This window comes from Pistacia vera, unplaced genomic scaffold, assembly GCF_008641045.1.
Source record: "Pistacia vera cultivar Batoury unplaced genomic scaffold, PisVer_v2 Contig924, whole genome shotgun sequence".
Taxonomy (NCBI): Eukaryota; Viridiplantae; Streptophyta; class Magnoliopsida; order Sapindales; family Anacardiaceae; genus Pistacia; species Pistacia vera.
Window position 1 is genome coordinate 110132 of NW_022196806.1, and position 16056 is coordinate 126187.

Sequence of the window (16056 nt, forward strand, 5' to 3'; positions counted from 1 at the left end):
GTATAAAATATTAAATAATACGAGACTTGCTAAACAAATTATTGAAACTTAAATTACACGACTGTTTGTTCTATCACACAAAACTTTAGTAGGACAATGATATATGGATCTTGACTGGTCGTATCATGTATACACAAGTGCACCACGTTTGTTTTTGGATAATTGAGTTTCAAGTCTCCAACTTAAAATATCGAAGAAATTAATAATAATAACAGTTGATTTTGAATTATAATTAAATTGGAAATTGTTGAACCACCTACAACGTACATGTTAGAGTAAAAACTAATAAATATTTTAATTTCCTAACATGAACAAATGAAATTGCTGTCTACATCAAACATTGTGTTTTCACTAAGTGTAGCACTTGGTGGAAACACTTGTGGACATCTCACTTGGGCACGGTGAAGAATCCCACAGTATGCTAGGCTTCCAACCTTCACCCATACTCATCGGCAAACTGAACGGAAACCCAATGGATCGAACACTATTCTCCCACTCATCTTCAACTTGATGCATCACGTTCTGATTCTGATTCTGATTCTTTACATAAATATTATCATCTCCATTATTGTTCATGTTCACAACTTGCATTTCATGTGGTAAACCACTTGTTGAGAACCCGCTACACTGCTCTTGTGATCCTATAAAATCTAAACACTCTGAAGCCTTACCAAAATCTCCCAGCATGGGGGACGATGACATGTTTAACAGCATTGAAGAAACATCAATATTGCATTTAGCAGGAGTAGGTGTTTCAAAAGGTGAAAATAAGTAGTTAATGGAGATGTCTCCAGTTGAAACGGGGAGTTGTGGAGGTTTATTAGGCATTGGGTTAATGGGCTTGTAGGAGACGAAATGATCTAAAGGAGAAAATGTTGTAGTAGTTGGAGTTGATGAGTGTTGTATATTGTTGTTAATGTAATCAAAATGGAGAGATGAAGCGGTTTTAGCTGTCAGTAACATGTTCTCCCAACTGAACTGACTGTTGTATGAGCCTTTAGCCTGTAAATCAGTAGTGGTGGTGGTGGTGGTGGTGGTGGTGGTTTCAGGTAAGGGAGATACCCATGAGTGAGAGAGAGCTCTTTGTGCGTTAGAATTTGTTTTCTTGAATATCCGGCAGATCGCCCAAGAGTCCTGCAAGTTGAGGAGAAATTTAATGACTTATCACTAAACATAAACAACAAAATCTATCCATAATAATAAGAGTTTTAGGATACTTTACATTGGCAGGAATGTTGTTTTTGTCCATGAATCTCTTAGGCGGCGCCGAGTTAGTAAGAGAAGGTAACCGGAACTCATGCATCATCCAGTCAGTTTTAATACCTTTGGCCGCTTTCCCTTTGTAAAATACTAGTGATTTCTTCAAACCAATGCACTTGGTGCCTTCCGAGGAGTAGATGGGTCGATCGGTTCCGGTGGCTTTCCAAAACCCGGCTCCGGTTACTCGGTTAGGTCTCGCACTGTTCCTATATTTTCTGTCCCTGGGGCAGTAAAAGTACCACTCTTTCTCCCCCGTAGTCGCCAGCTCTACGTATTAAAGATTGCACCAAAAACAAATTCGTCAGACTCTATTAAAGTTTGTTAAGATATATAGTATCAGGAGGGATGGTTTATGCCGCGAAAAAACTCATTTTTCTTGTTATGATAACATATGAAAAGATTTTTATATACCCAAGTTCAAACAGATATTGACATATTTTCCATTCGTTCAAAGATAAGTTGAAATATAATCTTACTTGGAAGATCCCATGGATCGTATTTATAAATGTCAATTTGCTTGATGAGCTCAATAGAGAGAGGGCGTTGTTGAATCTTCCTCTTGAGATAAAACCCTACAAGTTCTTCATCAGTTGGATGAAACCTAAACCCTGGAAGCAAGACTTCGTCCAGCTTCTCACCATCATTTCTCTCCTCCATTACTAAACCCAAACCCAATATTTCAAAAGTGAAGAGCTAATACTTGTTGCACTTTTGAGCCTTAAAAGTGTTTGAAGCAACCCTAAAAAACAAGAAACCCTAAAAAACACAACACAGAAAGAGAAGTGAAATCTAAGAGATAACCAAGTTGTTAACAGTGAAGTAATAAGTAACTCCAGTTAATAAGAAGGCAATATATGCTTCCTGAGGAGGGGTCTGCCTCCGAAGGATCAGCCGCCCTTTCTGGTGACTTTTAAAGAAGTGTGTGTTTTGCGAGGAACGCGTTGGCTCAATCAGACCTAATGGCAAACCTCTTAATAGAACAACTACCAAGAAAATGAAGTAAATAATGAAATTTAGTGAAGACTATTATTTCTTACTTGTACCTTAATGAACCCATTTCAGGTTAGTTTAATCCAATTTGAAGAATCTCAAGAAACTACAAAATCAGCAGCTTGTGGGGATTGTGAATCTGTCTTTAATTTCTCATTTATCATACTAATCCCATGAATTATTTTGTTATATCCACTACAAATCAAGACAAAACAGGCTTCCAAAAATACAATTATTTAATGGTCTTTTGTTTGAATTATTATTTGGAAACGTGGACCCTAACCAACTTCCAATACACAAGCTCAAAATTATATTCAACTGAAAAATTCCCATCTGACCACTTAGCATTAAATTAATGATCTTAATTTTCTCAGAATCCGAAAATCCCGTTTCTATTCCATTCCCAGAGCTTCTATTCCACTGACTTTGTCAGATTTTATTTTGTTAATTTAATGAAACCCTAAAGTCTAATTAATGGGACCACTAATAACCTCACTTCTCAGTGTTGACTCTTTGCAAACAAGCAAATTAACCCTTCATTCAGAGTTGTCAACAAAGGGCAGCTCGCTCTTATAGTTTTCTGGGCACTATCCGCTTCCAAAGCGCTCCACTTTTGTGAAACAACCTTCGGATCCTTAAGTTTTTGTGAAAGAAACTTTGGTCCACTAAAATATGAAAATGACACTTTCATCTTTATCATCCCATGATATAACTTAAATGTGTTTTCATACATTTTTTTTTTTAAAATAAAATAAAGAGAGGAAAAAAAGATATAGAGAGTTTGTCAAATGTTTATATAATTATATAAAAAATAAATGATTGCTAAATTTTGACTTATTTTTTCTTAAGTTCTTTTTGGTCTTATATTTTGTTAATATGTTTAATTTTATTTTTATTATTTTTCTTTGTGTTTGAATATATGAAGAAGACATAATGAACTTCACACTTAAGAACCTATATTGGATGTGAATGCATAAAGATGGCAATTGGGGCGTATAGGCTAGAGTTTGTCATCCTCATCGCTAAACATAAATAACACCCCCTTTCTTAACCTCATTCCCAAATTGGATAATTTTGGGACGGGTTGGGAATCCCAAATTTGGATGGGATCTTTGAGGGTGCCTAATCCCCTAATATAAAAAATTATAAAGTCTATATATAAAGCTAATCAAATATAAGTTTTCATTCATTGTAAAATATTAATTTTATTATTAATTATCAATAAAATTTTCATCATACTCAGTACACACAATAGTCACAACATATAAAGACTCTATACAGTAATAGGAAGGTAACGTTTTTTTTTTTTTTTTTCCTTCGTTATAAGATAATAAATTTTTTAAGGATTCTTCATATTTAATTTATTTAATTATTATTATATTATGGGATGGGGTGGGGAGATGATTAAAATTTTTGTTCCCACTCCAAAATCAATTGGGGGATGAGTTATTATCCTCGCCCCTAAATTTTTGTTCTCTCGAGGAAATTGCTATCCCTAGCAGATAAGAATAGGGGTGAAAACTGAACCGAGTAGCATTACTTGAGTCAAGTTCGAGTAGCTCAAATAAGCTTTTGAGTTGAGTTCGATTACGGTAGAACTCGACTCAAAAAGTTTGCAAGTTTTTTCAAGCTCGTGGATTAAGTTGATAATTTTTAAAATAATAGAGGTCATATGAAATTTATAAATCCACCCATGGTCAAATAATGTAAAACACAATTTGGGATTTGAGAATAAGAAATTAGAACCCCTAAATCACAAATATCTCCCCTTCTTTGCTGTTACTCCCTAAATCGAAATAAAAAATTCCTATCGCCATCGCCGTTTTCTTCCTTCTCCTTCGCCGGTCGCCATCTTGCTTCATCTCCTCTCGGCCTCTAGAATATCAGGTACTATGAAAACTGAAATCCCTAAATTTTTGCATTGTGCTTTCTACCTTAAATTGATTATTTGGGTTTGAACTTTGAAGTGGTTTATGATTTGGAGAAGAGAAAGGTTGGGTTTGCTAGAAGGAAGTGGGTTGCAGTCTTAGAAGTTTACGTAAGTTAATTTTTTAATTCTCTTTTAATTTTTTTTTTTTTTTTTTAATTTTTCGCTCCCAATGTGTAAAATAAAATATCAAAATTTATCCTTTGTTTCTATCTTTCTCTGTCTCCTTCCTAATTTGTAATACTTAAACTTACCTGTATTTAATTGTTTTTTAATAGGAGAAATTATATTAAATGACGCTATTTTAACAGTGCAGTCAAAATATAGCACTTTTTGAAAACTCTCTCATACATAGCAAAATGGCATTTTACAAAAATATGAAGGAAAAAAATGCCCTCATATATAAATAAACCCTAACCCATTCACCTAACTTTTCCTAACCCATTCACCTATCTTTTTCAAAGTTAGAATAACTCTTTCCTCTATTTAAGAATTTGAAAACCAAAGCTATAAACTGATTCTTAATTCAGTTTTGTGTGTAAGAAACATGTGAATTAGGAGGTTAATATTGGTTGTTTGGGTTTATTTTTAACTAAGGATGTTGTAAATCGAAGAATTTTGATATTTTTGACGAAACCCAGTAATGCTATCGAAGGGTATTGGTGGTATCGATCACTTTCACAACTTAAGGTTGAAGACAAAGAAAAGCATCCGATATTGTAATTTGATAGGGGGTATCGAACATCCAATTGGACTATAGGGGTGTATTTATTACACCTAACATTATAAATTTGAGTTAGATTATTTATATTTTTTCTTTTAGAAGTTTACTTAAGTTTAATTTTTTTTTTTTATTTCTCTTATTATATTTTTTTTTTCTCCCCCAATGTGTGAAAAAAAAAAATTTATAATTTTCTTTCTTCTTTTCTTTCTCTCTTTCTCTATCTCCTTCCTAATTTGTAATACTAAAACTTACATTTATTTAATTGTTTTTTAACAGCTTAGTTTTGAAACATCAATATACTTTTTTTAAAACTTTCTATCATACTTACAAGGAAAAAAGAAAAGTTTAACTATTTTAATTAGATATCTACAACTTAAGAAAGTAAAATTTGTAGACGTAAAAATCTACTGTTACGGAAGGAAGGATTGATCCTGTGAGGTTGAGGCCACTAGCAATCTATTGCACTTGCACACGTAAAGAAACATGCGTGAAGCGACGGAAAACACCGGGGTGATGTTTGCCGTAGGCACTCCGACGCTCAAGTCAGCAAGGCTGAAAGAGGCTAATATAGTGAGGGCTAGGGAGTAGAGAGGTTACCAGAAGTCTAGTCGGAGACTATGACTACGGCCGTGATGTGAAGCTCTCAAGTAGGAGCTTCGGGTGTGAAGGTGTATTGTAATCTGTCCCTTGTGAGAGGGCTGGCCTCTGTTTATATAGTGACTATCTGGTTTCCCAATCCTGGTGGGAGTAGGGAGTCCTAATGTGACTCTGATGCAAACCCTAGAAGAATTAGGGTCGTGATAAGCTGTCTTACCAGTGTCCGGATAGGAAGGTGATTTTGATTAGGAGAGCAACTTCCAGTAGGAAAGTGTTCCGAACAGGAAGGTGACCTCGAATAGGAGATTGCCAGGAATATGAAAATATTCTGAGGGCCGTGGGCCCTGGATTCGCCCATGGGCCTAGGAAATGGGCCGGGATTGGGAGACTCGTACCCGAGTGGTCTGGGCCGGCTGTATCTTGTCCCAAATGGACCTAACTCGGATCGGGATTGGGCTTGGCTTCTTCATTGTCAGGCCCGTTTTCTTATTTGGGCCAAGGACGATTTTTGGCCCTAACAGTTTGTCCCCCACTCTCTGAGTTAAGAGTTTCTTAAGTCAGAGAGTAGGTAGCGATCGAGGCGACCTCGGTCCTTCTTCGTGGACGAACGATTGTCGATGCGTATAACCTGATTGTTGTAGGTGACTCTTGGTTGGACGTCGTTCGATATCCATTTTTGATCCGGAACGTACCATCACTGCATAGTGTGCCTGGTCGGTGCGACGGGCCGAAGAGACAAGGAACTAGACCCCGGGCCTCATGCACTCGTTTGGTAAGCCCGACCGACTAGAACGGTGAGCTGCAGCGTTGTAGTCGAGGCGTTCGCTTGTAAAACCGGGTCGAACGAGTTGGGAAGCTGATTAAACTAAACGGTTCGATCGGTCGGGTTATAGGGACGATCAGATAGATGAGATACATGGAGCTCGACTGAAGACTGTCCGTTCATTCGCTATGGAAGGATGAACGGGCGAGGCCTCCAGCCTTGTTCTGAAGAGGGCTCGAACCAGGCCGTTCCAAGCTGATCGATTGGTTGGTCCTACCTTCTAGGCCAGCGAAGCATGGGACATTAAGAATGCCTCCGGTAGCCGAGGACTGAGTCGATCGGAAGGATAGGGCGATTGAGTGGAAGAGATGCGAGCTTTGACATTGGTTGTCCACTCGTCTGCTACGGAAGAACGACTGGGCGAGAGCTCGAGCTGGATCATTCCCAGTCGATCGACCAGTTGGGGGGGCTTCCTGAGCCTGTGACTCGTGGGAGTATGTTAGATCTACTGACGGGCATGTGTTGACTCGGTCGGAAGGTCTGGGCGATCGATTCAAGCTTCTGCACGTCGTTGTAGTTTCCCAAGCGTCACGGATGTTTGCCACGTGTTCGGCGGGGATCATATCTTTGTTTTCGAGACGGGAAAATGAAAAGGCGTTTTGATCTGTGGCCAATCGCGAGCCTCCATGTGTTTTCGCCTGTCAGTTTTCCCCTTTAAAAATGAATGGGTGGACTGTTCATCTTCCAGTTCGCATTTTTCTCACTTTTTCTCTTCAAAAAAATTTCTTTTCTTTTCGTTTCTTCGATTTCGTTTCGGTTTCTCTTTAACGACGACGGCTTTCAGACTGTAGTCTAGTGTTTTATGGTAAATCCTCTTCCCTTTGGACTAATTTTTTGGTTTGTTTTCGTTGTTTGCTAGGTTTTGGATGATAGGATGAAGTTTTCTGAAAACTTGAGTAGTTTTTGACTGGTTTTGAATAGCTTAGGAGTGTTGGCATTTTGGTTTTCTAGAATAGGCGTGAATTTTTGGATTTTTGGTGAGTTTCTAGCAAGTTGGGTGGTTTTTTGGTGTTTTTTCGGGTGTTTTGGACGGAATCGAAAAGACGAAATCAGACTTAAGCCTTATCTTGGTTCGGTCGGTTTACCCGATCGAATCCAGTGTGACTTGAGGTGAAACTTAGCTAGGACGTCCGGTCTAGCGGGGCGTACGAAGTGGACTAAGTAGGGTGATCAGTCGTCCTGACCGGATGGGTGAATTTGAGTCGCTGTGTCGGTGAGCCAGGTCGACTAGGCCGTAGGTTAAGCTTGAAGATGAGTCGGTCGTCCGAGGCGAGCGAAGTGAGACTTAGATCAGGGGTTGGCTGGGTCGGTAGTGAGGGTGAGTGAGCTGGGTTTTATACCCTTGTTTGGTCCGTAGCTCAGGCCGAGTGGTTGTTTGACATTTGGAATTTTGAGTTGGAGCTAGGCTAGAGTCATTCAGTCGGGTTAGACGATCGAGCCAACATGTCAGACACCGAATCAGCTAGCTCGAGCGGGATTGTTACGGACGCAGGGGATGAATATGAGCGTGCCTCTACCATAGTGATGATGCTCGAGCGGAGCGTTCCGATGGGAGTACCGACTGGAGTTAGTGTAGCTGCCCCAGGTACGAGTACTCCCAGCCCGAGTGGTTCGGGTAGGCATGGGAGGAGTGGGGAAGACCCCGAAAGAGTTGGTAGTACATCCTCTTCCGGTAGTGGCTCTAAGGAAAAGCCGAGCCAACAGGGCAGTGGGATTTTGACTAGAGATTATCCGCCCGTGTTAAAAGATAGTGATGTGTGGCGCATCCGGACCTTGTACCACATTCCAAGTTCGGTTGATATCCGGACACCGCGGTCGTACGAGCGGGTTGACTGGGAGGCAAATGGTTGGATCAGTGTTTACAAGAAATGGTTTCACGATGGGTTGAGGCTACCCATCCCTCGCCTCGTGTGGGAGGTACTGAACCACTTCATGATTGCCCTGTCTCAACTTATGTCGAATGCTTGGAGACTGCTAATGGCATTGGAAGACCTCTGTGTTCGGAACCAAGAGAGGTTCAAGCTGCACGAGCTACTGTATTCGTACTTCTTGAAGGAGAACGATAAAGAGAAAGGTCGGTATCTGTTGAACTTGAGGCACGATCGGTCTCACTTGGTGACCGACCTACGGTCCAGTGATAAGAACTGGAAGGACCGATACTTCTACCTGAGGGGGCAGGTTGTTTTTGGAGAGAGAGGTCAGGGCGAGATCCCGATCGGCTGGCGAGCTACTGGTGAGGACTTAGTTGTTTCTTTCGTACTTTTGATTACTAAATCTTGATTGTGTTTTTTGTTTGCAGAGCTTGAGTTCAATCGGGCTGGGCAGAGCGGAGACGGCTTGGACGTAGCGACTCGAAAAGTGTTAGCCATCCCATTGGAGCAGAGGGACTAGCGAGTAGTGCTAGTAGAGTCAAACCTGAGGACCAGCATTCTTAGGGCCGGAGTAGAGGCGATACAGAGAGGTACTCCCTTCCCCTCGCTGAAGCAAACTGGGGACGTGCTTCTGAGCCAATACTGCAGGCATATCATTTTTGGTGAGTCCGGGTTGAACCCACTAACTATTGGAGAGTTTGCACTTGCAGAGTCACTAATGAAGAAGTTGACCGTCCCGAGTGCGAGCGAGTCCATCGTCCGACGTCGCGAGAAGAGGAGGAGGGAATCCTCCACTAGAGAGGAGAGGAGAATGGAAGATGTACTAGTGACACCACCTCCACCGAGCCATCAGCCCACTACCGGAGCAGGGTCATCCCAGACTGCGATCTTGGATAAGGAGACCGAAACTATCACCCTCCGTATTCCAGCTTCTGCGTCAACTTACTCTGACGCAGCCTCCATGGGCAAATTGGTTGATTCTTTCCTGTTTCTAGCCGATGAGAGCCGTTTGAACCAGATAGGGGTGGTCGCGGCTGCAGACTGGGGGGTGTCTCGTACTTTCCAGGTAGGGCAGTGGTTTTATTTAGTCTCGCTTATCACGGTTTGTACTAATGATTGTTTTGTTGTGTAGGCGTTCATGAGCAGTTTACACCTAAGGAGGTCCGTAGTGGCGCAGGAAAAGAGGATTCATGATATGTCTAAGGTGAACTCCAGTTTGCGCCAGAGGGAGGCGGCAGCCTAGAAGGCCGAGCAGGAGAGCCAGCAGCGTCTAAAAGTGGTCGAGGGTGAGTTAGAGAGGCTGAAGAAAGAGTTAGCCGAGAAGACTTCCGAGATTGTGTCCCTGAAGGAGCAGTGCCTCTCCATTGCTGACGATGCCATTATCAAGGCACGGGGGGAGCTCATGCTTGAGTATAAAGCTAGGAACACTTCCCACTAGAATCCGGACGAGGACATCCAGCTTATGCAGGAGGTGTTGGAGGAGGGGGCTGAGCACACGGAGGAGCAGATTGACGAGTAGATTGACGATTTTGCTAGTCAATCGGGACCATCGGTCATTAGGGGTGTGGACAACCAGCCTGCAGGGACGGGCACTGCTGGTGACGGGGTGACCGAGTCAGAGATGGGAGAGATGACTCGCATCGATGACACTTAGCTTTATTTCTATTCACTTATGTATTTTGGGGCCTGCGATGCCCTCTCTTGGCGTGTGTGCCTTTTATTTGTATTTCTGAACTAAGCCTATTGAGGCTGTTTATATGTTAAAAAACCCACTGTTCTGTTTTTGATGATTTCTTGATGGGTGAATGCATTGTTGATTGCTTCTTTGCTCATAGATGTACTAGTGATAGTACTCTTATGTTGTGCTGTGACTTTGGTGGGGCCCATTGGCTGTATTGCGTACTCTCTGCTACACTGGGTCCATGATTTATCGATTTTTAGTGTCTTAATAAGAATTCTTCATTCGGTCTGGTTGTCTGGCTGGGTAGCTTTATGAACCAGTCAGAGCCGGTCGACGATGTACATACGTGGATCGGGTAGGCCAATCCGAAGGTGTGACTTCATGGGTCGAGCAGGAGCGATTCGAAGGTACAGATCCGTGGATCGGGCGGGGCCCATCCGAAGGTGTGATAACATGGATTGAACGGGGTCGATTCGCGGGGGTGATTCCGTGGATTGAGCAGGGTCAATCCGAAGGTGTAATTCTATGGATCAAGCAGGGTCGATCCGAAGGTGTAATTCCGTGGATCGAGCAGGGTCGATCCGAAGGTGTAATTCCGTGGATCGAGCAGGGTCGATCCGAAGGTGTAATTTCATGGATCGAGCAGGGTCGATCCGAAGGTGCGATTCCGTGGACCGAGCAGGGTCGATCCGAAGGTGCGATTCCGTGGACCGAGCAGGGTCGATCCGAAGGTGCGATTCCGTGGACCGAGCAGGGTCGATCAGAAGGTGTAATTCTATGGATCGAGCAGGGTCGATCCAAAGGTGTAATTTCGTGGATTGAGCAGGGTCAATCCGAAGGTGTAATTCCGTGGACCGAGCAAGGTCGATCCGAAGGTGTTGTTCCATGGACTGAGCAGGGTCAATCCGAAGGTGTAATTTCGTGGATTGAGCAGGGTCGATCCGAAGGTGTAATTCCGTGGATCGAGCAGGGTCGATCCGAAGGTGTAAATCTCTGAATAATACTTTATTAAGTTCGAGCCATAAGGTCGACTGTCTGGGAGGAGGTGGATAGGCCCACTCATCCCTTTAAAAATAAAAACGAAAAGAAACAAACTTTTAAACAAGCGAGTTCACCTAAAAGTAGTAACGTTTGAGATGGACTGCATTCCAACTGTTGTTGATGTCTTTGCCTTCCGAGGTATAGAGTCGGTAAGCACCCTTCCCTACTTCTTTGATTATCTTATAAGGACCCTCCCAAGTGGGCTCGAGTTTGCCAGAATTGATCTCTCTAGTGTTTTGAAAGACCTTGCGGAGGACCCAGTCGCCAGTCTTGAAAGTTCTGATCCTGACGCTACGGTTGTAGTGTTGGGCGGCCTGCTGCTGGTAGATAGCATTGCGAATGCTAGCCCGCTCGCGGAGTTCATCGACGGTGTCCAAGTTCTGACAGAGGTTCTAGCTATTGATTTCTTCGTCCGCCCATTGGAGCCTAGTGGACGGCACTGATACTTCGGCCAGGATAACCACTTCAGAACCGTACGTGAGGGAGAATGGGGTTTCGCCTGTTGATGAGCGGGCTGTAGTTCGGTAGGACCAAAGGACTTCTTGTAGTTCTTCTGCCCATGCGCCCTTCGCTTTCTGCAATCACTTTTTCAAGGTCTACATGATGGTTTTATTTGATGACTCAGCCTGGCCGTTGGACTGGGGGTTGCGGGGGGTGGAGAAGCTAAGCTTGATCCCCCACATGTTACAGAAATCCCTGAAGCCTGAGCTGATAAACTGGGATCTATTGTCGATGATGATTTCCTTTGGTATCCCGAACCTGCAGATGACCAGTTTCCATATAAAAGCTTTTACCTCTCTATCTTTGACTTGTGCGAAAGCTTCGGCTTCGATCCACTTGGTGAAGTAATCTGTCACAGCCAACATGAAGACTCGTTGTCCGGGTGCGGTCGGTAGTTTCCTGACTATATCCATTCCCCACTTCATGAAAGGCCAGGGTGTGATGATAGAGTGGAGTCGCTCGGGTGGGAGGTGCGATACATGAGCAAATCTCTAACAACTGTCGCATTTCCTAACATAAGCAGCTGAATCAGTGCGTATGGTTGGCCAGTAGTACCCAACGGTGATCACCCGGTGTGCAAGGTTGCGTCCCCCAGCATGGTTTCCACATTCGCCTTCATGGAGTTCGGCGAGAACACGTTTGGCTTCCTCTGGGCTTGTGCACTTGAGATAGGGACCGGAGAATGATTTTCAGAGGAGTTGGCCATCATAGATGGTGAATCTTGCAGCTCTTGCCCTCAGTCGACGTGCCTCACTCTTGTCAGCCGGGAGTTTGTTGTGCTCCAAGTACTTCACTATCGGGGTCATCTAGTAGTCGGCTATCTCAATATCCATTGTTTCTTCCATCAACTTGTTTGTTGGTTGCTCCTTCCAGTTGGCTGGCCATTGTAGGAACAAAAGGGGGATGGATGACTAGGAAGCATTTGAGGGCTGAGCCGAGGTTAGCGAGGGTGTCAGCGTGAGAGTTCTCCGCTCTTGGGATCTGGGCGATGGAGAACTCTTCGAATTGGGACTGTAGCTCTTTGACTAGGTTCAAGTATGCTATCATCTTCGAGTCGCGCACCTGGTAAGTACCTTGCAGCTGGTTGACCACGAGCTGGGAGTCGGACTTCACTTCTAGTCTCTTCGCCCCAATCTCTTTGGCTAGGGAGAGTCCAGCGATGAGGGCCTCATATTCGGCTTCGTTGTTCGTGCACTTAAACCCGCACCGTATTGCCCGTTGGACAACGTCTCCCTCTGGTGTAGTCAGTACTAAACCGAGTCCACTTCCATTCACGTTACTTGATCCATCCACTGAAAGAGTCCACTTGGAGGATGACCCATCGCCCATGCATAATATCTCTTCCTCTGCTCGCATGGTAGTGCTCGGGGTGAAATCAGCAATGAAATCTGCCAATGCTTGGGACTTGACAGCGGTGCGAGGTTGGTATGATATGTCGAACTCACTAAGCTCCACTGTCCACTATGTGAGTCGGCCTGATAGCTCCGGTTTGTATAGTATCTTCTTGAGTGGGAAGGAGGTGAAGACGACTATGGGGTGGCATTGGAAGTACGGCCTAAGTTTTCTAGAGGCATGAATGCGCGCGAGGGCCAATTTCTCCAGTTGACTATACCATGTTTCTGCGTCGACAAGTAACTTGCTGACATAGTAGACCGATAGCTATTTCGCGTCTTCCTCCCAAACTAACACGGCTGAGATTGCTGTCTCTGATACTGCCAAATAGGTGTACAGTTTCTCCCCGTCCATCAGTTTGGAAAGGAGCGGAGGGGAGGTCAAGTACCTTTTTAGCTATTGCAAGGCTTCCTCGCAGGAGGGGGTCCACTCGAACTTGTCAGACTTCTTGAGTGCATGGAAGAAAAGGTGGCACTTGTCGGTGGATCTAGAGATGAATCGGCTCAAGGCGGCTACCCGTCCTGCTAGGCGCTGGACGTCTTTTATGCAAGATGGAGATGGTATACTGTGGACCACTCTAATGTGGTCGAGGTTGGCTTCTATCCCATGCTGAGTTACCATGTAGCCCAAGAATTTATCCGATGAGACGCCAAATGAACACTTAGCTGGATTCAACTTCATGTTATATTTCCTTAGGACAGCGAATGCTTGGCTGAGGTGGTCGAGATGCTAATCGGCTACGAGGGACTTAACCAACATGTCGTCGATGTAAACCTCTATAGTATCCCCGAGGTGTTTGGCAAACATCCTGTTAACTAACCGTTGATAGGTAGCCCCGGCGTTCTTCAAACCGAATGGCATCACTTTGTACCAGTAGGTTCCCCTCTCTGTGATGAAGGCTGTCTTTTCTTGATCGTCCGGGTGCATCAAGATTTGGTTGTAACCTGAGAAGGCGTCCATGAAACTAAGAAGCTCGTGGCCTGCAATTGCATCAACCATCATGTCAATATGCGGGAGCGGGAAGGAATCTTTAGGGCATGCTTTGTTTAAGTCCGTGAAATTGATGCAGACTCTCCACTTTTCGTTCTTTTTCTTTACCACGACGACATTCACCAGCCATTCGGGGTAGTGGACTTCTCTGATCATACCATTACTCAACAGCTTTTCAACCTCCTCATTAACGATCCGGTTGCGCTTTGGTGCGAATTTCCTTCTCTTCTGCTTCACTGGCTGGTGATCTGGATCTACTTTGAGATGGTGGAGCATGGCCTCTGGACTTATTCCCGTCATGTCGGCGTGGGACCAGGCGAAACAGTCTTCGTTCTGTCTGAGGAATTTTATCAGCTTTTCTCTTGTTTTGGGCCCTAGGCGAGAACCTACCTGTGTCTTTCTCTCAGGATCATCCGGGTGTATCTGTACTTCATCCAACTCTTCCATTGATGGTTGATCTGGCTCGGTCGGAAGGGTTGGATGAGACTGTAGTTGCTATGAAGCGTTATCCTTGCCCTTGAAGGCGTTCTTGTAACAGTCTCTGGAAGCTTTCGAGTCGCCCTTGATTTCTCGTACTCCCCATTTGGTAGGAAATCTGATTGTTTGGTGAAAAGTGGATGGGACTGCTCGCATGTCGTGGATCTAGGGTCGGCCCAAGATAACATTGTAGGGTGAAGGGGCGTCTATCACCAGGAAGGCTGTCTGTCTGTTTACTCCACTGGCATAGATAGGAAGGACGATCTCTCTGATAGTGTATTTCTGCTCATAACTAAAACCAACTAGTAGGGTCAGCCTTCTGTTGATGTTTTCTTCTTCCAAACCCATAGCTTTTACTACTGTAAGGAACAGAATATTCGCTGATGACCCTCCGTCTATGAACACCCTCTTCACAAGAATATTGGCGATCTGGAGAGATATGACTAGAGCATCATGATGAAGGGCAGCCTGGGTGATCGGCTCGTCGTCCTCGAATTGAATTACCTGATGGGAGTGTGATCGAGAAACTGGGGGATTTATTGTATCTCATGGTGGCTGCTAGCCCTGGCGTATCGTTTGGCTGATGAATAACTTACCCCGTTGATTTCTGACCCCCCGAAGATGAGTGAGCAGAAGCCTTTTGGTGTGGGCTCTCGCGAGGGGTGGAGAAGTTTCTTTACTGCTTTTCTGGCTAATGGTGTGTTTTCCTTTATCGGTCAGCAGATCTCGAAGATGTCCCCTCTTCAATAGCGCGGCAACCTCCAAACGCAGGGTAATGCAATCCGGGGTGTTATGTCCATGGTCGCCGTGAAACTCACACCACTTGGTTGTGTCTCTTCTTGCTTCGGCGTTGAGCTTGCCTGGCCACCTAACATTGGATCCCATTCCTTTCATGATCGCGATCTTGTATCGGCTTGAACCAATCTGTCTGTTATCCGTTCTAGGTGGCTGACGGTTGTATTGTGGCTGGCGGTCATATGGTTTCCTGACTTTGTTCAAATGACGCGTTAAGGGTTGGTAGCAGGTTTCGGTTAGTCTGGCATCTGGCCTCCTATCATTCCACCTCGAGTCGTCCATGGCGTGGATTACTCAATTCATCTCATCTTCTTCCCACCTTATTTGTATCACTGTTATGGCCAGGGCGTCTTCCATCGTTGTGCAGCCAAGCTTCGTCAATTCTTTGTACAATTCCCCATCCGGGAGGAGGCCTTTCCTGAATGCGTCTACAGTTGTCTCGGGGTTGCAAGCAGGAATGGAAATTTTCTCCTTATTGAATCTGCTGACGTACTCTCTTAGTGGTTCACCCATTTTCTGGTATACTCTGTATAGATCAGCCGACAATTTCTCGAGCTTCTTACTGCTGGCGAACTGCTCCACAAAGGTGTCAGTAAGTTGTGCAAATGAGTCAACGGAACCGTTTGGGAGATTTGTGTACCACTGAAGTGTTGGCCCGGCTAAGCTTGAACCAAAACTCTTACACATGCAGGCTTCCCTCAGTGCGCGGGGTATGGAGATAGTGAACATCCGTTGTTTATATGAGGCTATGTGATCGTCTGGGTCGGTTGTGCCGTCATAGGGCCTCATGCTGGGAATAGTAAATTTGTGGGGCATGTCGGCTAGGGCGATTGCATCCATAAAGGGCGAGTCAGCATAGCAGTGAGGCCTACTCTTCTTGGTGGGGATCGGCATTCCTGGTATTCGCCTCATTACTGCCTCCACATCAGCCAATCTCTTAGCCAGTATCTGTTCCATAGGAAAGTGGGATACCACTAAGTCATCCCG

General features: G+C 44.4%; 1 protein-coding gene across 1 annotated transcript; it reads right to left on the reverse strand.

Moving 5' to 3' along the window:
- Nucleotides 1-307: 307 nt before the first annotated feature.
- Nucleotides 308-1988, reverse strand: LOC116120087 (protein FEZ-like). Its single transcript, XM_031406025.1, has 3 exons — nucleotides 1737-1988; nucleotides 1223-1527; nucleotides 308-1134 (listed from the first exon to the last, which is right to left on the reverse strand). The coding sequence occupies exons 1-3, from the start codon at nucleotides 1915-1917 to the stop codon at nucleotides 352-354; spliced, it is 1269 nt and encodes a 422-aa protein (XP_031261885.1). The 5' UTR covers nucleotides 1918-1988; the 3' UTR covers nucleotides 308-351.
- Nucleotides 1989-16056: the final 14068 nt, after the last annotated feature.